The sequence below is a fragment of the Ptychodera flava genome, chromosome 9, assembly GCF_041260155.1.
Source record: "Ptychodera flava strain L36383 chromosome 9, AS_Pfla_20210202, whole genome shotgun sequence".
NCBI lineage: Eukaryota > Metazoa > Hemichordata > Enteropneusta > Ptychoderidae > Ptychodera > Ptychodera flava.
This window is the reverse complement of record NC_091936.1, coordinates 10,124,578-10,151,575: the sequence shown is the minus strand read 5'-3', so window position 1 is coordinate 10,151,575 and position 26,998 is coordinate 10,124,578. Positions and strand designations below refer to the sequence as shown.

Below are 26,998 nucleotides of genomic sequence, written 5' to 3'. Positions count from 1 at the left end.
ATACTATTTGTCTGTGGTGCTAGTGAGGGCGGACTGGAAGAGCGCCACCATTGTCATATAAACGCAATGTTTCGACAGCCATCTTGGATGTTTTGTGTCGGGGCCATGTGAGAAAGTTCCCTGATCTGATCCACGAAGAGCAATTTTTTTCTAACTTTGCAATTTAAATCTGGGTAGGGAGTGTCTAGTAGGGAAGAAAAATGCCTGCTGCAGTGGCGGATGCGGTTAACGAGAAGGAAGAGGTCACTGAAAAGAAGGAAGACAGCCAATCGAACAAGCCAATCGTCGGTATTATTTATCCTCCGCCTGAAGTGCGAAGTATCCTTTCTTGCTACGTACCGATTGCGTTGACAGTTGTTGTATTGTTCAGTGCGTTAGATAGCCAGTTTGTCTGATGATGTATCTACGAGATGATATGCTAGAAGTGTAAGTACAAATCAGACAAGAACACGGCACAGCAATGCTTGTCATGTCAATAACTCGAGTTGTTACTGAAAATGGTCAAAAGGTTTTAGCTCCATGTTATGTAAATGCACGAGATGTCCATCCACACGGTATCTAGTCAAGCATCTCTACGTCGTCTTTCGGCCATGGTATAGACGAAAGCCGAAAGGCGACATCGAGATTCTAGACTACACAATACCACGAGTATGCTCTAGTCCCTAATGGAAAATAAAACGTCGACGAGGTAGCGTTTATCGGTTAGGCCATGGTGTTTATACTTCATCCAGTTGGGGTAAAGTAACGGTGGGCAGGCCATGGAGGGAGCATCTACTCGTGATCAAAATGCCAGGATTACGTGTACCACAAGGCGCTTACTATTTTATGGTCTTTGCATGTTTAACATTGATAATGAATAATTTAAACTTTTAATACTGAAACACAGTGCCCATCAAGATAATTTGCTAAAATGCAATTATGTACCTGGCATCTTGCACTGAATGTAAGACAGGAAATTGTAGTGTACAGGCCACAGCTGTATACCAAGTTCGATTTTAGGTCACGTGACATTTGTGTTGAACCGTATGCGTTCGATGCAGGTCTAGTCCGAACTTTCGTGTTAATTCTTAAATAGACCAAATAATCAGAGAAATGAAAAGAAATGAAACTGCAGTGTTGAAGATTATTATTTTAACTTCATTTTGGGAAATTTTCACTTTTGTACTACGATAAATGGCAAAGCAGCACGACTACAAACTCACGCATACCGGCGATTTTGGCGTCCATTATGAGCGTTGTGCCGTGACCTCAAATGTCCCGCGAAGGAGATCGAACATATACCTCTTTGATAGGCTCTCCGCATGACTTATTCTGATCGCATCACTATTTTTAGGGTTGGTACGAAAGTAGAGATCATGGGCTTCATTTTGAGGGGGCGAACGTTAAAATCGGCCAAGAAAAAACTCAATCTGTGATCAAACTTTGTGTTTCGTTGTTGTTTTTTTGAAAGAAAATCTTGATTTCCTTAAACGTTCGGCCCCAAAATAATTTTATGATAAATATTAATTGTAATTCTGCAATAATTACAAGTCTGACGATGCGAAAAATGATGCTTAAGGCCCTTTTTAGCGAGTATGGTTTCACCCCAACTTTACATCCGGGCACTCCCAGGAATCACATACAAGTATAATCGGCGCTTCGCCACATGTTCTGTGTCAGGAGGTCTAAGCTGAGTTCCGACGTTCACGATTTTGCAGCTAGATTTGTCTGATTTCCTATTAAATGCAAGGATCTAGAGATATATTTATATACTTTACCCTTTCAAACGTTATCTTGTTCGAAGTAGGTTGACTTCCGGGTGATATTTTTCGATAGACACCAGGCGGATAGACACTGAGAAGTCGTCAAGCCAGCACTGCACTGCAGTGTACAACTGTAGGCATACGCACGTGCACCACACTTTGCCGATACTACGGTATACTGAAATTTTAGTTTCTATCTTTAGTTCCCGAAAAGGGGACTATTTTGGTTCTCTCTGAAGAACAAGGCCATAGATTATTAATTTGTTCTTTCCTCATTGATGGTTGTCCCGGACTTTGGAAAAGTTGTATTATACTGGTTTGTATTTCGGACCGCTGACTTTGACATGTTCGAGGGTCTATGTTATTTCGGGGGCAGCTTAACTTTGCATCCAGTTTAATGCAGTTGTTCATTCTATAAATGCGTGTTGCTGTTTTACGGCATTGACAAAGGGTTGAGAACGAAGTTTTTTTGACTTTTTGGAAAAGTCTTTGTAATTGTTTTAACTTACAATCTACATTAATCAGACATATTTCATAATCATTTAATAAAAGTTGTAATCACACAAAAAAATTTTTAAAAAAATTTCGAAGTTCAAATTAAAAAAAAATCTAAAAAAATATTATGTTAAATTTAATTATGAATCAAGTTCTAAAATGTCACAGGTATCATTTGATTATTTACAGGTATTGTTGTTTATTTGTTTACCTTGTAATATAAATCTAAATAACTGTTTTCATATATGCAAAGTAAATATGATGGAATATGATTATCATATTTCTGTTGATGTTCACAATACAAAATGCATACAGCGATCAATGTCACAGGTATCATTTGATTTTTTACAGGTATTGTTTATTTGTTTTCCTTGTAAACAGCATTCTAAATAAACTTTTTCATTTATAAAAATTAAAAACCATTGAACATTCGTCAGCGATATCCACAAAAAATTTCATCAATTTTCAATAAGAAATGCTTGAGTTATTGCAAAAAGCACAAGAAATTGCAATTCTAGTTTCCTCAAACAATGTTCAAAATGGGGTCACCTGGTGGTTATGATAACTACAGGTGTCTACCATGGCATAATTTCTAAATAGGAAGAAGTTTTTTTCAAATTCAACAGAACATATCTCTGCATGTACTGAACCGATTTTCATCAAACAAAATGCAATCAATTGGTCTTGAAGAGAGCTTTCTTTTAATATATAATTTATTATTATTGTAGCTGTCTATCAATTTCATGTAAAATCCCTATATACCAAGTTCAATACTTTGTCAGCTATGTGTTTTAACTTTCGATTCTTAAAATTTGGTTGTAAGATAGTTTTGCTTTCACTGAGAATGTGTCTCCTAGCATTCCATATGCATGTTTGCATTTGTGTATTGGACTTCATGATTCTCACAGGTAAACACGCAGACAGGGTCTGGCCCCATGATTTCTGTGCATGACATGTTTGTTGGTGGTTGACTTTCCTGAACTGTTGTACAGATATCGTTGACAAGACTGCCAGCTTTGTTGCTAGGAATGGTAAGTCTCTTCAACATCATAATTCAAAAACAATTCTGACCTGCGCTTATATTGTCAACTGACAGTGCAAAAACTATTATGAATGTCTATACACATACTTCACAATTAAAAAATTTACAATTTTCTGGAAGTGTCTCTGTAAAAGTGCATGTTCAGGTTGAAAAGCAAGATTGCAAAAAACTGAGTCATTATTATAATTCTCTTGACGTGCTATCAATTGATTTAGAGTCCTGAATTTTAGGACTAGAACAAGAACTTATTCTACACCTGAAGACAAACTCTAATCTTCCAAATTGAGGCATTCACCCATTTCCTTTTCTCACTCTACTCCCTCTGTGAAACTCTCCTTTTGCATTTCAAACTCTATTTAACCTGAATCCCCTAGACAGTATCATTTCCCAATGTGCCAAGTCAGTAAAAAGTGGTATGTGGCCAAAACTATATGTATTTTTGCCTACTTGGCGTGGTGTGTAGAACACCACAGATAATATAAAACTTCAAAAACCTGTGCTCTTTCTTATGATTGTGAATTTCTGCTTCAATAAGTAACAATTATGTGATTTTCTGTTCATTTTCAGGACCTGAATTTGAGACGAGAATTCGCCAGAATGAAATCAACAACCCAAAGTTTAATTTCTTGAACCCCAATGACCCATACCATGCTTACTACCGACATAAAGTCAAAGATTTCCAAGAAGGAAAAGCAAGTGAACCTCAAGGGGGCGCCATCATACCAAAGGTAAAAAATGTTATACTCTCTTTGGACACTTATGTTAATTTTATCTTTCTTTACAAGTACGATTGCTGTTCTATGCATTTCGAAAAAACTGAAATTTCACTGGAGAAACTCCTTTAACCAAATCTACAAATAAAACATATAAGAGAGTGGTAATATAATGTCTGGTATCTATCCGTATAATATCAAGTAAGCTAGAGGTGCTCTGTCTGGCTCAGTGACTGCAAACCATCGACTCATGCATCAAAGTTTTTTAGAGTTATCATCGTTGCTGGCATTAACTCTAATGTTTGATGATTTTTCCATTATTTTAATGTTGTATGTCAATTTCAGGCTCCTGTTTTACTCCTAAAAGCACGTTGAAATGTACACTATTTAGCTTGTCAACCCAGTGTCTCTATGTGTGAATAAAATGCACTGGTATTGTTTACATTTGAATTCTAATCAGTACCAGAGTTCACTCCTCAACAATAACAATACAATCTACTCATACACAGGCTGAGTTGACAAGATGGGTACTGTGTATCTTTTGGGAGTAGAACAAGAATTATGGTTGACATTAAAAGTAAAAACTGTGAACAAATCATCAAAAAATTGAGTTATTCTGTGCTCTCCCTGGCCTTTCAAAATTGTTAGTAAATTTACGAATTTGGTTCAAAATAAATTAGTAAGCACAAATTATGTAATGCTGAGCCCGCCCATTTTCAACAAGCACTTCTTGTACTCAATAAATGATGTTAAGGGTATAGAAATGATGAATGATTTCATTATAGACAAAAGAAAGTGAAAAATTCCTTTTTAGTTTTTTTGACAATGAACACTCATATTTTGATACACATTTTCAAAAGATCCATTAATTAACACAGTACATCATGGGTCATGAGTGCTTGTAACATTGAAATTTCTTCCTTGTTTCAATAAAGTGTGTCATTTTGGTCAACCGGCCCATGAATGTTATTCAATTAATCGATCTTTATTACACAACATAACATTTTCAAGTATATTGTGACACAAATTGTAACTCCCTTTGTGTGTGTAGTCAGTGCTTGATGATTATATATATTAATATATGAAGTGGTCATTAATATTATCAGTGTTTGCACAAGTTTTAGATGCTAGAAAATCTCTCCCCTGTTTTTCATATTTGGAAAGCTCTGTTACTTTGAAAGTACGCATGTCATCCATAGGTGTTAGGTGGTACCTCTTGGTAGCTGCAGTCATTATGCCATGTTCATCTCTAAAATTCTTTTAAAACAACCACTGATCAGAACATTTTGCAGTCTGTGGTTTCGCACAAATTTTGTCTCATTATAACATCAAATTTAAGTACACAAACTGAGACTGGTGATCCTGCTAATGTTTTCTTAGAGACAGTTATACTTTTAAACGCTGCAGATGATCGTCATTTATTTTTTGTCTGGATAAACGTTTTCGTCTTGGGACTGTGCACAGCATTGTCTTTGGATCATCAAAGAAAACTATCAGTATTCATAACATTTGCTGAGACAGTTTCTTGTAAAATATATTGAAGGAAACCTGTTAAAATTGGCATGTTCACTGAAAAAAATTCAATCTGCAGATCGTCAAATGACAAATCTATGACAACTAAGATTTCCGGCTAAGATTTCCGGCTCTTTTCCACCTCCATGCACAGACAAACACTTTGCGGTACGGTACATCGTTCAACCATGGATGTAATGGTTCAACCATGGGCGGTCCGGACTGCAGTTCGACTGTCTTTCCGGCTGACTAGCTGTCTTGATCTCTTCTCGGCGGTTTCATTGTTTCCAATTTTTTCATATCAGGTGCCGTTTTTTTGCCCAACTTTCTTTCCCAGCTGAGGATACTATCTATCTGAAGCATTTGTAACTGCCCGCTTCCCTCGATCCGCTTCACCCCCGCGTACGTCCATTCGGAAAGTTGACAGCATGTGAGTGTTTGGGTATCTCGAAACTACCGTAATGCATGACATACCAGTATGAGAGTACACGACCCGGGGATCTTGAAACCTTTTCGCGCATGCTCATGTTAGCACAGGTCAAAGTCCAAAGCTATTACCATTGTCGATGCGCCGATGATAGGGGCAGAGTAGTTTTTGAAAGACGAGATATGACAGTATTTTCCCGGAATTCATAATCTTGACCGAAAATCAGTCTTCAAAAATAACAAAATTGTTCGTAAATGGCCGATCGGGCATGTATTTTTTTTCGTAAATTTTCATTTTTGCTCGTAATTTACGAACGTTACGAGCGACAGCGAGAGCACAGTTATTGGCTGTATTATGCCTGCCAAAAAGATAGTGGTTCTGTATCTTTGATTTGACCAGCAAGTTGATATTCAGTAGAGAATGATGTCTAGATAAACTGAAAGACATTAATAGTTTAATCTTATACTGGTACTCTTATTATCATCACTTTTGTACTGATTTTCTACAGCTGATACAATTAACAAGTAAACCAGCATCTCAAGTTCAAGTTGAACCTGTGGTACCCAAAGAACCTCCTCCAGAATATGAATTCATTGCAGATCCTCCATCAATCGCGGCCTATGACTTGGATGTGGTCAAGCTGACTGCTCAGTTTGTGGCCAGAAACGGCAGACAGTTCCTGACAAATCTCATGAACAGAGAACAGCGGAACTACCAGTTTGACTTTCTGCGACCACAGCACAGTCTGTTTCACTACTTCACCAAGCTGGTGGAACAGTACACCAAGGTAAGGTTGTACTTCCGATAATCATTTTTGTTTTGGTATAAAAAATTTATAAATACTTTTTATATCCGTTGTCTGTGGTTTAGCTCAAGTTAAAGGCAGGAGTACGTGTTCAATGACTTAGGGGCGGGGTGGGGGTGGGGGGGGGTGTTGGGTGTAAAGCTTCACAACCTAGTAATTTTGTTGATCATGTTGATCTCTTTTTTTTCAATGGTCAACTCACGTCGGGAGTCACTCTGTGTTCTGTCAATGAAAGTCTGTCAAACATTTTACATGGAGCATTAACCATCAACTCACAAGATACTGCATGAAGGGTAGCACTTAAAGGTATACAGTCACCTGTAATCTAAATATGCTCATTTTGGTCAAAGGGGAGTTCCTTGGTATTCAAAATGCCCATGTGAGGGCGCTGTTTTTAAAAAGCGGCCACCCGCTAAAAATCTGTGATTGGTTAGATTTTCTCTTTCCATGGTAACTGTGGCAAAATCGGAACAGGTGACAGTATACCTTTAATTTTCCTTTCCCTGAGTGTTAAAAGTACTGTAAATAAGTCTAACTCTATTGCATTAAATGACTTTGAGGTTTGAGATGATCAAATATGTTGTCTGAGCATAGTTGGTTGATGATATGTAGGGTGGAGATATAGCTTTGACTGACTCAAGTCACTTGAGGCAAGGGCCCATGCAAGGCTTGTGTACTGATTATACAATTGTAACATTATTGATCTTATTTGAATGTAGTTTTGCTGAAAGTGTAATTGATGTTTGTTGTCTTGGTGTGCGTCAGGTGTTAATACCTCCCAAAGATTTGATGAACAAATTAAAGGACGATGCGGAGAATCCCAAGCACATTCTGGACCAAGTCAAACACCGTGTAGACTGGGCAAAGCATGAAGAAAGGCTTAGAAAAAAGGAAGCTGAAGAAAGGGAGCGAGAGAGAGGTAAGTCTTCTTCTGGTCAAGTCATTGAAATTAGCATAAAGAGTCAAGGTACCAAGAAGGTGGCTGTTACACGTGCTGATGTGACATGCATTATATCATTGTTAAATCAAATCATTCAAATTATCTTTTGCTATATTATGAATGGCTCATCAATGTGAGAAGCCAGTGAAGATCCTGTGTATGTATATTTTTACAATCTTCCAACCACCAAGTCTGTCAGGATACAGTATGTGTGACATATTATATTTTTGTTGCAAGGGATTTAACTAGCTCAGCCTGATTATTATGGATAACCACAGCAGAAAGAGGATCAAAGAATATCAGATAGTCTGGTATCAAACTTTTCATTGCTGTTTCAAACCTACCATTGTAGTCTCGGAGATAGCAGCATAGACATGTTAACTCTGATTTCATTCAAAGTTAGCATAGGGACAGTGTGTTGTAGTTTAGTAATATTTTCACAGCATTTTGTGTACTAGAAGTGAGATTTAGGTATTATTACTGTTGCCATCAGTACTGTATCAAATCGTAATTTTATCACATCTTATTGTCGTTTGTTTTCAGTTGCCTATGCACAGATTGAATGGCATGACTTTGTTGTTGTGGAAACAGTGGATGTACAACCAAATGAACCTGGCAACTTTCCTCCACCCACGACACCGGAGCGTGTTGGTGCTCGTATCCTGGCAGAAGAAAGATATGAAATTTATGGTGTAAGTTTTCCATGCAATAGGGACAGTAAATGTGATTTTGATTGTATTTTTGATATTTTTGGTTCTCAAAAACCCTTTTTTTTATAAGCAGACAAAAATACCAAAAATTGCATCAAATGTCTTCATTCTGAAAACAGACTGGTTTACCAGCAAAAGCACTTGTTCACTGATATGACAACAGATGCGTTTGCAATATTTGTGGTTAATACTTAACTGTAGAATAGACACCGCCAAGGAATTCAGTAAGAAACTGTTCAATGGAACATTTGTGAAGTAACTTATTGTGTGTCAAAGTTATCTGGCATTGACATCCATTGAATGTTTATGATGCATAGGAGAATGATGAAGCAGCAGATGTTGAAATGGAAGTAGAATCAGAAGATGAAGAGGATGAAGAGGAAGGTCAAGATCAATCTAGAGGTCAAACCATACAGCCACCAGGTGATGAAAATACTGAATTGCAGGATATGGATGAGGTAGGCTGTTTCTAATAACTCTTATCATTCTATGCTTTTACTGACCTTTAACTGTGGACTTGTCAGTCTTTATTGGCATAGTGCATATACGTTTGAAGGGTTATGCCATAAATTTCACACCTGTTGTCCAACTCTTTGAATGATGAACTTGAAAACAAAAAAGAGACATCTGTCATCTCTGTCAAATTACATCAAGTCTTTTAACTTCCATGTGATTTGTTGAACTCTTTGATGCTGATGCACAATACCTTGAAAATTCACGCCATCATTCAGGGACGTGTTCACCTCTGTTGTCAGACGTTTTTACAGAGATCTTGACCAATAAGAAACAACGTCATTTGAATGCAGCACATCAGTCTTGTTTCCGCCAGTTACATAGATCTGAACGAAACTTTTAAGCGTTCTTGTGTTGTGTGCAATTTCTATAGTATAGACTGTGTGACTTCAATTAGAGACAAAATTGTCTTTCTGGTAATGGACTGCTCAGTAATAGGCACACCAGTGTTGTTTCACAGGTTATGTTTGACAGCTGTGTTTCAAGACGTCATATATACTGCTCTAAGAATCAATGATATGAAAGATAATGTTATTTCTTGTATTTGCTTTATCACCCATGAACACTGGTTATCAATGGCTCCAAATGTGTCATATGTATGATAATCCGTGCTCTATGTGTACATCGACCACCATGTCAGTCATATCTGTGTCTCTGAATCTTTGATATTTTCAAGTGAGATAAATTGCATTAAGATAAAGCATATTGTGTTGAATTCAGGGTTCTTCAGATGAAGATGAGCCAGGTAGACCAGTGCCACCAATGCCACCGCCATCAGATGGACCACCGCCACTTCCACCAATGCCAGCAGAGGTAGAAATCAGAAAAGACTATGATCCAAAAGGTAACTAGAAACATAACTATGATCCAAAAGGTAACTAGAAACATAAGAAATTCAAGTAGAGTAGGGAAAGTTATTGTAGTGAATAAAACTGATACTTACAAAGATGCTGCTGCAGTGTTTCTGTATGGTGAAAGGTGGATAAATGATGCGGGAACTATAATTTTTCTGCCACCTGCACATACGATTGCTGTTTAACAGGTAAAATAACTTTGGCACCCTGACAACATTTACAGCTCAACTTACCCTGTAGTACAAAAACTACTGTACATGTTTGGAAAGATACATATCGAGTGAATTCCGTATCCAACCTTAAAATAACACAGGCAGTTGTGAGCCAAATGTTGTAGAGCACATTATTAGTAACATTTTACATGTAAAATAAACCGGAATAATTTCCTGGCTCCTTGCAAAACTGAGGTCTTTCATGATTGTGTGATATTTTCCATGTCATTGGTACTTTTCCCTCTAACCATGTGCAATGTCTTTTGTTTATCTGTGCAGCACCCAAGCAGACACCAGTCCTGACTGACAAGTACTTGATATCACCAATTACCGGTGAGAAGATACCAGCTGATAAGATGCAAGAACACATGAGAATCGGTAAGACAACTTTTCACCACTTCATTCTGGTATAGTCCTGTGACGTTCTATTTTAAAGTTTGGCCCTCACCTACACATGGAGAGGGCTGACAGAATTAAGGTAGTACACTTATGCTCAAACTTTCTATAAGAACCATTAGACAGTTGCCTTTGAAAATCAAGAAAGGAAATCAGGAGTTATCATTCAAACTTTGGTACAGATCACCCAATATTTAACCCTTTCACCACCATGGTTTGTCCCAAATCCATTGTTTTCTATGGTAAAGTTGGACCTGTATACAGGGAACTGGGGGTGAAAGGGTTAATGATAAGGGAATTTTAAAATAGCTACCATCCCTGTATTAACTCTAAGGTGAAAAATTAAATTTTGATTTTCACAAAAATCAGCTTCTGAAAACATCATGTGCTCCATGAGCTTAAAAATAAACCACACAAGTTGTAGTATTGTGAAAGTTTGCAACTATGCGAGTCCAAATATTAATCCCCGAGCTGCATTTTGCCTTAAATCAGTTTCTGCTAGACCATTCTGTGTGAATTACATCATGTTTATGTATTGCTTCAATTTTTTGCAGAAGAATTACTAGCAGTAATAACATTGTCAACTTAGAAACATCAATGACTTTGAAGTGAACATTTTTTATCTATATTAGATATTGCCATGAAAAGAAAATTCCAGTGAGTGTAACAAAACAGTTGAAATCGTAGCACACAATGATAGACATGCCAACAAACAGACTTATGGATAGTGTTGTACATCTTGAAGATATGTGTAACCTCTGATAATATTCCATTGTAGGTCTGTTGGATCCACGCTGGAAGGAGCAGCGTGATAGGAGTTTACATGAAAAGGCACAGGAAGAAGTCTATGCTCCAGGCTCAGCCATTGATAGCAGTTTGAAACAATTGGCTGAAAGACGTACTGATATCTTTGGAGAGGGAGACGTGGAAACTGCCATCGGTAAAAAGGTGAGCCGAGAACATTTTTTTATTCAGACAACTATTAAAGTTAATGTGAACATGGCTATTTCAAATGTACCAAATGTCAATACTCACACAAGATTGCTTCTTTAATACAATGGAGTGACAGTTCCAGCTACAGCATTGCACACACTATCGTATGCTTGACATCCGAATATCATATTTGTCAAATTTTGAGACCCAGAAATGTGTTTTTCCTTCACTCAGATTGGAGAGGAAGACATCAAACCTAAAGAGAAGGTAGCTTGGGACGGTCACACAGCCAGGTGAGATAACATAGAGTTTACAGTGGTTTTAAGTGTGAGTAGAAGAGATGAAATGATTAGATATCTGTCAGTTAAACCATCAGAATAAAGTTGTGAAACAGGCGGAATGAAAACTTGTTGGCCAGTTGCAAAGTGGTAACCTGCGTATGTAATTGTATTTACCATAACTTTGATTAGGAGGAAATACTTATGTGGAAAAATGGAAGTATGGATCTGAGTGTTTGAAGATGATGATGACATGAAATGACTGACCTGCTTTGGAAATATATTTTATAGAGAGTGAATTTATGGGGTGTTATTTTGTTCTGTCACTCTCTATTGGTATGGTGTCAAAGTGTAACATTATAATACCTATAACATTACAGTGATTACATAAAGAGTGCAAAGATAACATTTGCTGAAACTGCTCATACACTGTGATTCCCATCACCTTAGGGTCAAATCACAGAGTGAAATTTGCAAGAAAAATTATTTGCATTTATTCTTTAATATAACTACCTGTTCAGTTTATTGTTTTCATATTTCCAATGGAACAAATGTTTTCTTGAATTGGAGAAGTTAAAATATCAAAGATGTAGTAATTATGTGTTTTTCATTTCAGTATGGAAGCTACAATCAACAAAGCCAAGGCTAACATTTCATTGAAAGAACAAATTGAAGCTATCCACAAAGCGAGAGGTCTTACGTAAGTCCTATAAATATATCACTTTATGAAATAAATCATTCATTGAATTAATCAGAGTTACCCCAGCCTATTAGCAGTTCATCTAGTTTTTCAGTGATCAATGTCTCCCTTAAAATTGGCTAAAAAGTACTTGAAAAAGGTGAAGTGGTATTCATATGTTGCATGGCTTTTATGGCCAACTAATCCAAAATGGAGGTGGGTTCTGTACTGTATACATGGCTGATGAAAAAATAGCTGTGCTTATGATGGGGTGTGATGTCCTTAACCAGTGTGCCTTCTATCACACGAATTCTAAGTTGTTTAGATCTATCTATTATCTTGCAATTTCCCTGCCACTTCTATGTAATAATGAATATAGTATCAATGTTTACCTGTATTAAATAAATAAATCCAAGTGTGTTGTTGAGTTATACTGGCTGTCTAACCATGTAATTGACTGTGCACATTGCAGTTTATTTATTTATTTACAATTTTAATTTTCATATTTTTTTCCATAATTTGACCGATATTAATGTTGGTTGTGAAAGTTTCAAAATCCCATATATGATGCTACAGAATTTGTACACTTTAAAAGTTAGAGATGTAATTATTTTGTATTTAATACAAAGCAGCTATTCTGTTTATGGTTATCTCCAAAAAGTATGAGGAACTCTGTTGCAGAAACGTATAACTCTCAACTTTAGGAGGAGGAATGTAAAAATATAATAACAAATTTGATATTATCTTCTGTATTGTCTTAATTTAGCCCTGATGAAGAAAAAGAAAAGATAGGACCAGCCAAGCCATTGCCTATACCAATACCTATGATGGAATCAATGCGAGCTCAGATGCCACCAAAACAAGTCCACAAACAACCACCACCACCACCACCCCAGCCAAACAAACCACCATCTGTTCCTCTGCTGGACCAAAGGCAGCCAGTGCCACCTAGACTGCCATCTCTGATTGGTGCACCGGGAGTGCCACCTGGCGTGCCGCCAATGGGTCTGCCACCAAGAGCAAATGTACCACCAATGCCGGGCATGGCACCGCCACCACCAATGAGGCCACCACCTCCTACCAATCCACCATTCTTTGCACCCAGTAAGTTTACACTACCAAAAGTATCGAGCCAGATATGCTAGTTTCTGCAGAATACTGGAGATATACCATAGTTTTTGTGATTTTTACCCTTGGAGATTCCTCAATGAAGTCTAGCATGTCATGCGTGTGTAGACACATTTTTGGACAAGTTTTATAAATGTTGAATATGTACTCTTACTGAAAGCACAACCATACTATTCAATTGCCACTGTTTGAAAAAGTATGTGTGACTAAGTGTGGTGATGGTATTGTAAAATTTTCCAAGCACTGTCCCTGTAGCCATACAGAATAGTGTTAGGAAAAATATTGAAATAGCTGTGTGTGTGTTGTCAAACGAAAGATAAATTTTTCAGACAGATATGACAAAGGAAATTTATATGTTAGCTTTACTTTGAGAATGACCCCCTTCAGTTTGCCATATTTTGCTTCCCAAAGGGATAGCACTCGTAGTACCTGCAGACTACCATTATTGTGGTTATTTGGCGGTGATTTTCAAGCTTTTACCAAAATATCTAAACATACTTGTATTGGATATAAGAAAGTAGTTATTGAGATGCTTTGCATTGTTTTCATGTAAAACAGAAAAAGTTATTAGACTGGCAACCTTCAAGAGTCAAAATGAAAGAGAATTGTGGGTAATTTGTGAGCTGTTTTAATAAGATGGAAGCCATTTTCTACATCACTGTATGCTTTTGCACTCATTAGTCCCCACGGACACCGTCCGGGGGGACTTATAGGTTTGGTCATGTCCGTGCGTGCGTGCGTCCGTCCGTGCGTCCGTCCGTTCACGCAGATATCTCTGAGATGCCTGGAGCGATTTCATTCAAACTTGGTACAAGGATTACTTCATATGTCATACAGATGCACGTCAATTTGTTTTGTGATACGATCCAATATGGCCGCCAGGCGGCCATTTTATTACGATTTTTTCATGTACAGAGCCATAACTCAGGCATGTTCCAACCGATTTTATTCAAAGTTGGTACAAGGACATCGACCAATGTCATAGATATGCACGTCAATTTGTTTTGTGATACAATCCAATATGGCCGCCAGGCGGCCATTTTATTACGATTTTTTCATGTACAGAGCCATAACTCAGGCATGTTTCCAACCGATTTTATTCAAAGTTGGTACAAGGACATCGACCAATGTCATAGCTGTGCACGTCAATTTGTTTTGTGATACGATCCAATATGGCCGCCAGGCGGCCATTTTATTACGATTTTTTCATGTACAGAGCCATTACTCAGGCATGTTTCGACCGATTTTATTCAGAGTTGGTTCAAGGACATTGACCAATGTCATAGATATGCACGTCAATTGTTTTGTGATACAATCCAATATGGCCGCCAGGCGGCCATTTATTACGATTTTTTATGTAAAGAGCCATTACTCAGGCACGTTTCAACCGATTTTATTCAAAGTTGGTACAAGCTTATTGACAAATGTCATAGCTGTGCACGGCAATTTGTTTTGTGATACGATCCAAAATGGCCGCTGTGCGGCCATTTTATTACGATTTTTTCATGTACAGAGCCATAACTCAGGCATATCTCAACCGATTTTATTCAAAGTTGGTACAAGGACATTGACCTATGTCATAGCTATGCACATCAATTTGTTTTGTGATGCGATCCAATATGGCCACTGTGCGACCATTTTGTTACGATTTTTTCATGTCCTGAACCATAACTCAGACATGTATCAAGCGAATTCATTCAAAAGTATTTGTATCACAGACCTAATGAAGAGGACTCTATCCTCTCTGAGGACCTGTAATCAAAATACCCATTAACAAGTGGGGACTGTGTCATCAACGATGCTTTTGCACTTGTTTCATTTGTTTGAGATTTGTGTTTTGAGATGTGAAATTCATTGAAATGTTCATCAACTCACTGGTATTTGTATTTTTTCACAAAAGATGTGCGTCCTCCAGGACCACCCCAAATGATGCAGTTCATGGGCAGAGTGAACCCTACCCCTCCAACTGCCCCTCCACCTCAGCCTCCTCAGCCCCCACAGCAAGAACCAAACCGAGCAATTGCTCCTCCGAGTGATGAACCTCCTGCGAAAAAACAGAAGACAGAGGACACACTGATGCCAGAACAACAGTACTTGGCCAAGAACCCTGTAAGTGAACAGTGCCTCTCAGACTTACAAAATCTACTCATATTGCACCATAGCAGAGAATAGTCTTCTGTTAACATAATGCAATGTTGCCACAGTTGTCACACTGCGGTGTACTATTGAACAATGGCAAAATTATCAGCAAAAAAGATTAGGTGTGATTAGTTGCTTGTTCCCTATGCTTGATCTGCAGTTGACTACAGTATAGTACTCAGAATTGTCGACATGACGTTGAACGTCAGTGATATTAATTCTTATCCTTCTGAGTTCATCAGGTCAAGTTGGTGAAAACCAGTTGGGCATAACAAGTTTCATGTGTTGTATTTTAACTAAAACTTGAATACTTTAAGGCCCATGGAACCTCCTAGATAGATACTGTACATATGATTTTTACTGGACAAACCTGCTATAACATACTGTGCAAAGCTGGTGAAAACATCTAAATTTGGCTCAATACCACTTTTTACTGACTCTTCAAGTAAGGAAATGATACTATCTTGCAGGATGAGAGGGTTCAAGATGTTTTATATTTTCCTGCTTTCTTTCTCTAGGGACCCGTTACTTTCAAGGTGCAAGTACCAAACCTACCAGACAAACCTGAATGGAAGCTAAGTGGACAATCACTTAGCATAACATTACCAATAACAGATCAGGTTTGTGTTACCATTTCCTATCCCCATATCGTTTGCAGTGAATGTGATTTTTTCCTCTCAAACAATTTTACTGAACTGCAATGCATAGTTATGAATTTCAGAATACATTTCATTTGAAAGAGTTTTCATATCAAAGTGATGTGATTCATAATGCAGAAGTAATCACTTCCAGCAGAGAGATCGCTCTAGACCAGTTGGAGTGGATGACACAATGATATTTAATCTCTGTATATAGCGGTAATTCAGGCATGTTACCTGAAAATCTGGCTTGTAAGGGGTAAGTGCATGTGGAGAGAATTTCACTAGGAAAACACTGAAGTTCAGAAACAAGACAGTGCAAGCAATTACCAATATGTTCAACTCATTGCCATGTGACTTGTATATTAATCTTTTCCTGTCAATGTTGTTTCCTAGGTGTCTGTTATCAAAGCCAAACTCTTTGAGGAACTGTCAATGCCAACTGGTAAACAGAAATTACAGTTAGAGGTAAGTGCTATTTTGAAGAAACTTTTTCTCCCTCCTTTTTGGTATTTGACTTCAAAGTTAGAAATTACAAATTACCATACATGAAATGATTTTATGCATTGAATTTGTAATCACAAATCTTGTATTTCCTTGCACCCTTATTACACTCACAAGTAGATAAAATGCATATGCATATTGATACCAACAAGTATAGAGTGAGTTTCAGTGTTCTGCAGACCATTGAAAAACAGAGGTTCAATCTACATAGAACATTACATAATTGGTATCATATTCTTTTGCTATGAAAATATTATCTTTTTTATGGTGTTAAAATATGAATAAACTCCTAAAAAAATAGAGGTGTAGCCCACCTTTCAAAATCTACTTAGGCCAAAGTAATTAAATTCTTTGTTTTGCGTCCACTCTAAATGGGAAAAGGTACGAGCCTAAGCGGCTGAAAAACACACAAGAAAATTAACACAATGTAATTTGATTGCAGCAAATAAAAAATTGTAACAAAATTTTAAGTTCAGAAAAGCCAGCGGGTATGTCCTAAAATTTCCTATTCAAATACACCGTGTGTGTTTTTCATGAAAACCTTAAAAACCTAAGCGGGCAGGGACGCCAAACAAAGAATTTTATTACTTTGGCCTTATGAGAACCCTGAGTCTGGTAGGCTATCAAATCAGGGACAAAAATAATAGAAGCCCGTAGTGTTGCAATGGCTTGATATAAGATATCAACAGTAGTGAGACAGATTTTAAAATTATTGTACTTTACCTTGGTAAGGTCTAAGCTTGAATATGGAACAGTATTAGTAAACACCAGTCTGATAGAATTGAAAGAGTACAGCAAAATTTTTAACATTTCTTCATAAAAGAATTACTGGTTTTACAGTGATGACATTGACTCGTTGGCAATATTTACAATTTACAGTCATTAAAATCAAGGAGGACTATATTTGATTATATATTTTTATACAAATGCATAAATGCAAAGTTTAATGTTAATGCTTTTGCTTCATTTTTTAGTCTTCATGTACCAAGGTTTTCAACTCGGCGTACTACTTTGTTTCATGTGCCATTTGGTAGAGTTAATGTGTTCGTGACTCTCTTTTTAGTAGAATTCCGAGACAATTTAATTTGCTTTTAAACGAATACAATGACATTGATCCTTTTTCTGTAAATTTAAATGGTTTTAAAAATGTTTTAAAACATTGTTTTCTCAGTATTTGTTAAAGTTTGTTCGTCTTGTCTTCTTGCTTTAACTCTGTATCTGTATTTTTACTAACAGTCTTCCATAAATGGCCTCGGCTGTGGAAGTCATTATTAATAAAATAAAAATAAAAATAAAAAGTAGTGTCACATCAATGTATCTTTTTCTTTTGCAGGGTATGTTTATCAAAGATTCCAACAGTCTGGCGTTCTACAACATGTCACACAGCAGTGTGGTTCAACTGCAACTGAAAGAAAGAGGTGGTAGAAAGAGATAGACACCACGGTGCATAGCGTAAAAATATCATGTGAAAATGGACAGGATTTCTATTCCAACACTGTTCACAAGGACAGTAGTATCATTTGACAGCTGTTCTAGTATTACTCATTCAAGACTAACGAATGTATATGCATTTTGTAATGTTTCCAAAGATCCACAAGAAGTACCTGTAGGTGCCACTGTGTCAAACTATGTGTGTGTTAGGATATTTGTCATTTGGCAATACAGGACAGCAACCACCCAATCATTAAATATGAATCCTTATCAAGTAATACCCAAGGAATGTGTACACCTGTGTGTACATGTTAGTTTTTGAGAGATTTTGATGTGCATTTTGCCACTATTGTCAACATATGGATCCTTTAGACCTCTCTATCTGGGAACTTTGCAGCGAGAGAAATCTTGGCAAAGATTACATAGGTGAAAATTTCAACGTAGATAGGGTTTTTGAAATGCTCTGGGTCAAATATTGACAATGGAATTTCCCTACTTCCTTCAAGTGTGGGCTTTTCCTCAAATAAATACAGTTTAGAAGTTCCTCCCGAATGTTGACACACATTCTTTTTTCCTGAAAGCCTATCACCAATCAAAGTGAAGTCAATAGACCATCAAGTGATAGGGATGGAAATATTGCTTACAGCTTCACTTTACATTAACTAAACAGTGGCTACAGAATATCCAAAGTAAGGGTCTTATCAATATTTTCCATACGTTACGTGGAATCTCTGCGTTTTCTGTGTTTCAACATGACTTGCTCGTAAAATACCTAGACTTCATAGCAGTTGTAGTCATGTTGTGTGTAGGCAAACAAACAAACAAACAGACAGACACACAGGCAGCACTCTTGGGATGGTAAAACATTATACAAGTACATAAAAGAAGCAAATGATGAACTGACAATATGAACTGGCAATCTATGTACGTAATTCAAACCTTTTAACAGCAAACAATGGACAGCCTCTAATCTTACCTTCAAAAAAATCTGAAACATCAAGTGTAGAATTATCACAAAAGCATAAGCATTTATGTGTCTTTATCCGTGAAGAAATTGTTCTCCTTCAGTTGTAATGAGTATACACACTAAGTTGAAAAAAATCCTTTTGGAAATAAAAACAACCAATACTGTAAACAAAAAAATCTCATGTCTTTATTTTTCACTGTTCCACAAATGATATGTTTTCAACATTATTTGGAGATCAGTATGTGACCATTTATAAAAGTTTTTGAAGTATAAGAAAGGTACATCCAAAACTGACGAGTGAAAAACATGAAAACTACAGTTATGTGCAATTGCTCATAATTATATCACTCAACAAACAGGTAATTCTCACTGATCTCACATCAGAGTTGTACATCAAAGGAAGATTTCACAAGCACAGAATTAAGTTTTTTCCTAGGTGAACAACTAGTTATTATAAAACTAGGATAGCCACTTTGTAAATTACTTATCTAAGTACAGCATCAACATTCTAATCATGACATAACCATGTAACACGCAGGCATCAATAATGAAATGTGTACCTTTTAGGACACAAAGTCATTGAGTTTTGGCATTAAGTTTATTTGGTTATTTTTACTTTTATTTTTATATCACAGATAGTACATAAAATGAAATTATAGTTCATGATTTTATCATTGTGGAAATGTTCTGATGACCTTTAAGTCTTGCATATATTGGAAAGACAATTTTGTCACCATTGGAAAAGGAAAGGGCAAAAGACCACTTTCAACCAGTGTGAACAATTTCACTTGCTTTAGCCAGCAATAAATTTCCCGTTACCATCTTCATCCAAAAGTACAAAAGCACAGCAGTACAGTGGGTGAAATCAGGAACTCAAATAGACCACAATACAAACAGAAATACATGATGTAGGTGTATTTCTATGCGGGTTTGTACATGGGTTGGTTTGTACCACTATCATGTGGTCTCATAGACGTACTGAATCTATAGAAAACTGAGTGTCCTGTTTATTCCGGAGAAGAACAATTATGGCAATGTTGGAGGATGGTCAGGAGGAACTGCATGTGCCTAGACTCTGTGAAGTGCCAAGGGCTAATTAAAAACTTGTACTCCTGAAAGAACAATCGTACGATTCTTGAGTTGGTTGCACTGTACCGAGCCAAGACATTACCCAGCATACGATTCAATTTCCAGACTTTCATATTGGCAAACGTCGACTTCACCGCTGTTTCTATGTGTGCTTTTGTGCTATTTGGATGAACAGGGTTATAGTACTCAATTGAAACCAAGTCTCGGAAATAAGTGACTTTGTCCCATTAACCACTGACACTTAATTGCAAATTGGCTCTAACCCTTTTCAAGGGTTCAATAATCCTGTATAGTCTACAAACTGGTATTACAATATAAATCAATGGACCATAAAAAACTACTAAATAATTCAAAATAAAAAGACATCAACAAATTTTACATCTGCAAATATTTACAGATAATTTAGCCTCAAAAGGAAACTCAAAGTATGAATTTGATTAATTACTGAAGAAAACTGGTTTGGTAATCTTACTATGTGACTAAAGCATCGTTTGAATGCTGCATTAGTAAGTGTGGGGTGAAAGTGTCATAGGAATTCTGAACAGCAGATGAGAAAAACTTTTTGGCACTGAATTTGTAACTCTGATTTCACATTAAAATAGTATCTCTAATCATCAGCTCAATTTGAGTAAACTTTGATGGATTGACAATTCAAGTAAGATATTCAGTTACTTAGAGTAACATGTATTGGTTCTAAGAAAACAATACTGATTCCAAGTGAATTCGAAGAACTTATAAGAAAGCATCATGGTCAATGTACCATGCTAACTCTCCGTCGACTAACTCAACTCCTGTGATTGGCCACTTTGTAGCATCTTTACCGACATTCTGCAGTAAAGACACAATCTCTCTTTTCTTCTGCCCGCAAACTAGAACTGCAGCGTTCTTCGCTTTGTTAATCAAGTTCAGTGTCATTGTCAGTCTCCGTGGTGCTAGATTCTGGGGCCCATTGTCAGCCAATCTCACTAATGCTTCATCACTCTCTGTGTCTGGTTGTCCTGGAAACAGAGATGCAGTATGTCCATCTTCACCAACGCCAAGTAAAACAAAATCTAAGGATTCATGTGGAATGAGGTTTTTAATTTCAGTCTCATACATGGCACTTCCCAAATCTTTCCCTTCTTGATACGGACTATTGGTCAGCTCCACAGGCATGGAATGGATGTTACCTTGGGATATTGGTACATATTGTAACAAGTTCTCTTGTAGGCTCTTGAAATTCAGCAAATGACTTTTGCTGTCGACACATCTCTCATCAACCTGCCAAATATGTGTGTTCTCCCACGGGAACTGGGCAGCATTCAGAACAAGAGAGCAAAATAAGAGATTAGGGGTGGTACCCCCTGACAGAGCCATGTGAAATGATCCTTCTTGCTCGACATAAGCAATGGCTAAAGCTTCCATATCTCGAGTTAACTGCCTCAGAATTATGTCTGTACTCCCTGACACAAGTGGGCGGTACCGAAAGTCAGCTGGGATACTTCTGATGTACTCTGATTGGTGAAGTGGATCTGATCCAACCAATGAAACATCATCATTAACATATTTCACCTTGTTACCAAGGGTTACAACATCTAACCAATCACCATTAGCCTTATCACCAGGGTATAACCTAGGTTTTCGCCCCTGGACACCTTGCAGTAAAGGTGTCCATATTTTCCAGGATATCAACAGATCTTCAGTTCCAATGAACTTGTCCTTTTGTCCGGCGTAAACAGATGTTATCAAATTACTGTAAGCACTAGGATTACTGTCTGACGTGTATGCAAAATAGTGAGAAGCTGGTAAACCGAACACCTCTTTGTTGGAATCAGTATTGAAAAGTTTCAAGTCACTTGATAAATTTGGTTCAGGCAAAGTCTTAGAGACCAAGAGAACTGGCGTCTTTGAATCTGATGTGCTTGTTGAAAATACAATTTGTCTGGGATGACAGAAGCCGGGAGTGTTTTCACTCTTGGTAATGCACATAATGTTCTGTTTGAAAATAATTCTCACGTAGCTGGACTTCTCATCTAGCATCTTGCCAGCCATCAGAATGAAAGGAACGCCCTTCCACCGAGGATTGTTAATCTCCATGGCAACCGTTGCATACGTAGGTGTGACACTTTCAAAGTCATCTGCCTTGTCGAGTTCAGCTCTTATCTGATCATTATATTCTTGGTACTGGCCAAGGACACAGCTTTCAGGTGACAGTGGAAGAATCTGTTTCATAAGGTGAAGTTTACGGACATGATGCTCTGTCACGTCACTGATGTTGTCCGGGATTTCCATGGCAACTAAGGCCAGTATTTCAGTCAGATGGTTCTGCATAACATCTCTGATGACACCATATTCATCATAAAATCCAATACGACCTGGAGAGGTAAGAGCCAGTTTAGTAAGTCTTGACAGAGGACAGAAATTTCATCATTGTCCAGCCTGATACGTAGCCATCTGGTATATAGTTTCAAATATTGTGTAAATTGCATTGATATGTGAATATGGAATTTTGGAATTTCCCTGACAAAGTGTATAGTTCATCACAGAACTATAGTTTAATGCAATATGCGGGTTACTGTTGTGGTACTGACTTTCTTTGAAATCCAGTACTTTACTTTTGGCCTGCCATAGCATTTCAACAAAGATAAACCTTGTCATAAATAGGAATTATCAAAAAATCCAATAACACAGTATGATTTCACATTCCTTGCACATTTACCACACACAGATATTTCATGTTTTGATGAGTAACATCAACAAATAGTTACATTTGATGAATTGGTGAAAACCTTAATAAAAACCTTGTCATTTAACCCTGAATTTATAATGGTACCATTGCACTGTCTATACATTGCACAGATGACAGTTGACTCACCTTTAACGTCCATATTTTCCTTCATGACAATTTCAACCCGCTCTATGTGGTCTTTGTTCCATAATTTCTCATAGGTCTGTTGATTTTGGAATCTGAATGGCATAATGTGTTTTACACCTGTAATAATACAAGACAGTAATGTAATAAGTAGTACCAACAATATTGCTACTACACTGCATATTTTCTGGAAAAAATTCCCCTTGTTAATTTTACCGATATTCAGTTTTTCATGTCTAACTTCATCTCTGCAGCTTGCTGCATGATCTCACTACTTTGCTCTAGCTCTGCTCTTAATCACTCTTTTTAACTTTACTGATTTCAAGTTCTATGTAACAACACTTTTGTATGTTCTTGTGGAAACAATCTAAATGTTTCCTGTAATTTATCTTTGGGTAAGACCTACCATATTCACTACATTTCATACATATACAATTATCCTTTATTCCTATGGTTATTTGCCATTAGCTGCAGACTTACCAATCTTGCCAAGATAATGATCTATTCTGTACACTTCCTCTTCCTTTAGATAAGCTTCAATGTCTTTGGAAAGTTCTTCTGCTGATGTGATATCTTTGCCAAACGGTTTTTCCAAGACTACTCTCAGCCATGCATCACCAACTGGCCTACACTCTGTGGACAAGTATTCAAATGATTGTCAACATTATTGTGGTATATTTAGGAATGATATTAAGATTGGATGACAGACACTTTCAAACTAGAAAGACTGTACTGTATCTGAGACTGATGACTAAGTCGAGCATACTTGAGGAAAATGTACATGTGAGTGATGTATCTTGTAGACAGAAGAATTCATCATGAACAGTATATTTTGTCCTTCCTCTAAAGCCCAAAGATCCTATCCCTATGGAGATATCATCAGGAATATGTGTCACACTGGGAAATGAGCATATCTCCTTCATCCATCATGATTTCCAATCCATCTTTGTCAGCATTTTCACCCGTACAGTCCCTATCTGTGTGAGTCTCACTGCCTGCTTGTCTACCTCTACTTTGAACAGTGTGTGTACACCAGCAAAATGAAAGTACAACCTAATCAATATTGGTTCAGAGTTGACTGTTCCAATCTTGATGAAATTTGGTTTAAAATTTCATTTGGTGAAGAATTGATGATTTCAAACAAAAATATTGGGAACACAATGATATGATAAGGATTTTTGACAATACAATCAAGTTCAAAGCCAGAAGAGTTGTTTACCTGTTGCTATGGAAGCCACTATAGTTGCATATGTGAAGGGTGGAACAGAAAGATAAAATAATGTCCCAACTTCTTCTGAGCCTTTCTCGGCCATGGACTTTTCCATTGTCATTGCCAATTCAGCATAATGATCCGCTGTCTTCAATTGGAAGTATTCCGTTGCTTGCATAAACTTAGATTTCATTTCTTGGCAGTCTTTCCTGTCAACATCTTTGCATGTCACTCTTTCTTCAAGGATCTTTTGCAGCTGAGGATCACCTTTCTCTTTTTCTGCTCTTGTAGCTCCGTAGAAGTGAAAGACATTATTCTCATCAGATTTCTCTGTAAATAAGAAACATATTACAATATACGTATAAATTTAAAAAGAATTGTGAATTTTACCTGCTGAAATGATTCAAATTATGAAGCAAATAGAGACTTAGTGGCCACCCTTACAGAGTGGTTACCTCTTTATAGCGGTCACCTCGCAGCGGTCCAGTAATATTTTTACATGTTAAAGGCCCTCAACAGAACAGCCACCTCTCGTATGTGGTCAGTAGCCACATGTAATTGATCCAAGTTGGTACAAAACCTGTTCACAATGGCCAGCATATTTGACTTTGAATAACCTCTGTGAAAAAATGCTTTGAATGGACAGCAAGAAATGTTTCTCTATAAACCTAATTTTGTAACAGCAAAATGATTCTTTCAGAAATTAAATAAATTAATCATGATTTCCAAGGGATTTCTGATATTGAACTTTATAACCACTGTTATGTTTCTAAATTCACCACTAGATACACCTAAAGTAACACACACCCACACTCTATACAAAAGCCACATAGTGGTCATTTTTTCTTGGTCCCTTGGGTGACCACTATACACAAATTTTACTGTAAATGAAATGCTGTTTCTGGAAAGCCCCATTTCATTTCTCACTTCAAATACATTAGATACAATGATTTCAGTTGAACAGGCAATATTCATTGATTTTCATTGTATTGAATGCTTTTATAACTTATTCTAATACAGTGTGATTTTAATGTATCCTAAAATATCTGGGTACCATTTTACAAGTGGTATTGTCACAAACTGATGATGTCAAATCGCTGTACACAAAACACAGACGCATTGTAATAATAACCCTGTGTAATATTGTACATGGCAAATTGACATCATAATTTTGTGGCTATACCACTTATGAAATGATGCCCATATCTGAAGAGTATGGTGGAACATTACTGAATTCACAAAAGATGGTGAACCTGCTGTCTATCCACTTTGATATTTGCACACATCAATCAGGAACAAAGAAGTTGCATATATTATCATGAAAACTTGCCATTTCTGACACAAGCATGTGGAAGATTGCAAAACGACGGATGGTCAAAAGTTCTGCAATGCCACCAGGCTGCAAAGTTGTGAAACAATTTAAACTAACCTAAAAATAAATTGAAGAATCCCTGCCAGAGATATTTCTTGGCCAAATCTCCCGTTGCTCCAATCAATACAATGTTACTGTACTTGACTCCAACAACACCTGATATGCAAATTAGCTCAAACACAAGTATCAAAGTCAAGGCTCTCTTCATCGTCATAGTTTTCTCTTAAACAACAGAAAAGCTGAGATTTCTGATTGGTCTGGCTTGGTGAAATCTGAAAACAAACAAACATAAAGCACACAAAATGTGTGTGAAATGCATTTAATGATAACGGAATGTGGAAATGTTACAATCATGTATTATAATCACAGGTTAAATAGGGACGAATATTCATACTTTTGCTTGTTGCCTTCACAGGTTTAGATTTCAACAAATATCATACCCACATTTGTTTAGGAGTTTGTTGTTAGTTACATAAGACTGTTTAATGCTGCAAAAAATAACGAAAAAATGAAAACCAAGCTGTGTGGATTTCGATGAATGTAGATGTAGTTGTTTTTTCCTATGGCCTTCAGTGGTGTAAATGTTAAATGAGGTATCACTTATGATCGAAGAGCAAAATCTCATTCACAACTGAATCTCTTTTATTTAACCACATGGTTTACCCATAAGTTATTTGTGTGCAATAATCTAACAATCATTAATCCATAAATGGAATTAGAAAAACAAATATATTGAATAACATGACAAGACGAAATTCGGCAGCTTTTTGGACTCAAGGTCACCTGAGAACTTCACTTGCATTTGAACAATATGCAAAAAATAGTGACTGCAGAGATTTACCGCTTGATTTGCACGGCTAGGATTGCCAGAGGGGTCCTCTTCTAAGTTCTACCACTTCTGGCACCAGTCTGAAACACTGTGCATGTTCTTGTCAATTGCAATTTGTTCTCGTGTTGATCAACAATGCATTCTGAGAGCGACTTGTGCCACGTAGAACAAACTACAATCGCTATCAACGAGATAATCAATGAATGGCCTCGTGTAGTCAATAACACGTTGGCCGACACAGAAAATTATATCACCTAGAATGGATTTACAAAACTTTAGTAAAAGTTTGGGTGATAATTCTCGTCCATCTCGACAACAAGAAAACGATATGGGAAATCTAGCCAGTACAAAGAGGTCAGTGGAATATATGTTACCTTCTTGAACACTCCACTCCTATGGTCTCATCGTGACCTTTGATGTGCAATAATTTGATTTACTCTGACTTGATTTACTGTAAGTTTACAATCACACGGCACAATGTGCACATATCCATGTGACATTCAATGCAACCACCTGACACATAGATCAGAGGTCAATATAGGTCGCCCTACCGGACGCGACTACTGTCTTTTTCATTACGGGGGGGGGG

The 26,998-nt window shown here is 37.1% G+C and overlaps 2 protein-coding genes across 3 annotated transcripts; one reads left to right on the top strand and one right to left on the bottom strand.

The window, feature by feature from the left end:
- Window positions 1–55: 55 nt before the first annotated feature.
- Window positions 56–19,234, top strand: LOC139139939 (splicing factor 3A subunit 1-like). Its single transcript, XM_070708901.1, has 17 exons — window positions 56–318; window positions 3,230–3,268; window positions 3,847–4,007; window positions 6,440–6,718; window positions 7,502–7,655; window positions 8,220–8,368; window positions 8,704–8,844; window positions 9,620–9,743; window positions 10,245–10,343; window positions 11,140–11,309; window positions 11,529–11,587; window positions 12,189–12,272; window positions 13,018–13,355; window positions 15,280–15,488; window positions 16,037–16,138; window positions 16,553–16,624; window positions 17,994–19,234. Exons 1-17 carry the CDS (start codon window positions 201–203, stop codon window positions 18,093–18,095), a joined length of 2,400 nt encoding a protein of 799 aa, XP_070565002.1. The 5' UTR covers window positions 56–200; the 3' UTR covers window positions 18,096–19,234.
- LOC139139940 (GDH/6PGL endoplasmic bifunctional protein-like) lies at window positions 19,218–26,944 on the bottom strand. 2 transcript variants are annotated; one of them, XM_070708903.1, is made up of 6 exons: window positions 26,784–26,944; window positions 25,638–25,852; window positions 24,218–24,538; window positions 23,479–23,631; window positions 23,002–23,118; window positions 19,218–22,501 (listed from the first exon to the last, which is right to left on the bottom strand). In XM_070708903.1, exons 2-6 carry the CDS (start codon window positions 25,792–25,794, stop codon window positions 20,880–20,882), a joined length of 2,370 nt encoding a protein of 789 aa, XP_070565004.1. In that variant the 5' UTR covers window positions 25,795–25,852; window positions 26,784–26,944; the 3' UTR covers window positions 19,218–20,879. The 2 variants fall into 2 exon arrangements, with proteins under 2 accessions (XP_070565004.1, XP_070565005.1); XM_070708904.1 differs by lacking the exon at window positions 26,784–26,944 and adding an exon at window positions 26,422–26,589.
- Between the last annotated feature and the right edge of the window lie 54 nt (window positions 26,945–26,998).

Excerpts from the sequence above, each read along its gene's own strand:
- LOC139139939 (XM_070708901.1), top strand. The coding sequence starts at position 201 with ATGCCTGCTGCAGTGGCGGATGCGGTTAACGAGAAGGAAGAGGTCACT. Across the intron at positions 8,845-9,619 it reads AATTGCAGGATATGGATGAG|GGTTCTTCAGATGAAGATGA; the intron begins GTAGGCTGTTTC and ends TGTTGAATTCAG. Across the intron at positions 16,139-16,552 it reads CATTACCAATAACAGATCAG|GTGTCTGTTATCAAAGCCAA; the intron begins GTTTGTGTTACC and ends GTTGTTTCCTAG.
- LOC139139940 (XM_070708903.1), bottom strand. The coding sequence starts at position 25,794 with ATGACGATGAAGAGAGCCTTGACTTTGATACTTGTGTTTGAGCTAATT. Across the intron at positions 23,632-24,217 it reads AGTGGCTTCCATAGCAACAG|AGTGTAGGCCAGTTGGTGAT; the intron begins GTAAACAACTCT and ends ACTTGTCCACAG. Across the intron at positions 23,119-23,478 it reads TCATTATCTTGGCAAGATTG|GTGTAAAACACATTATGCCA; the intron begins GTAAGTCTGCAG and ends GTATTATTACAG.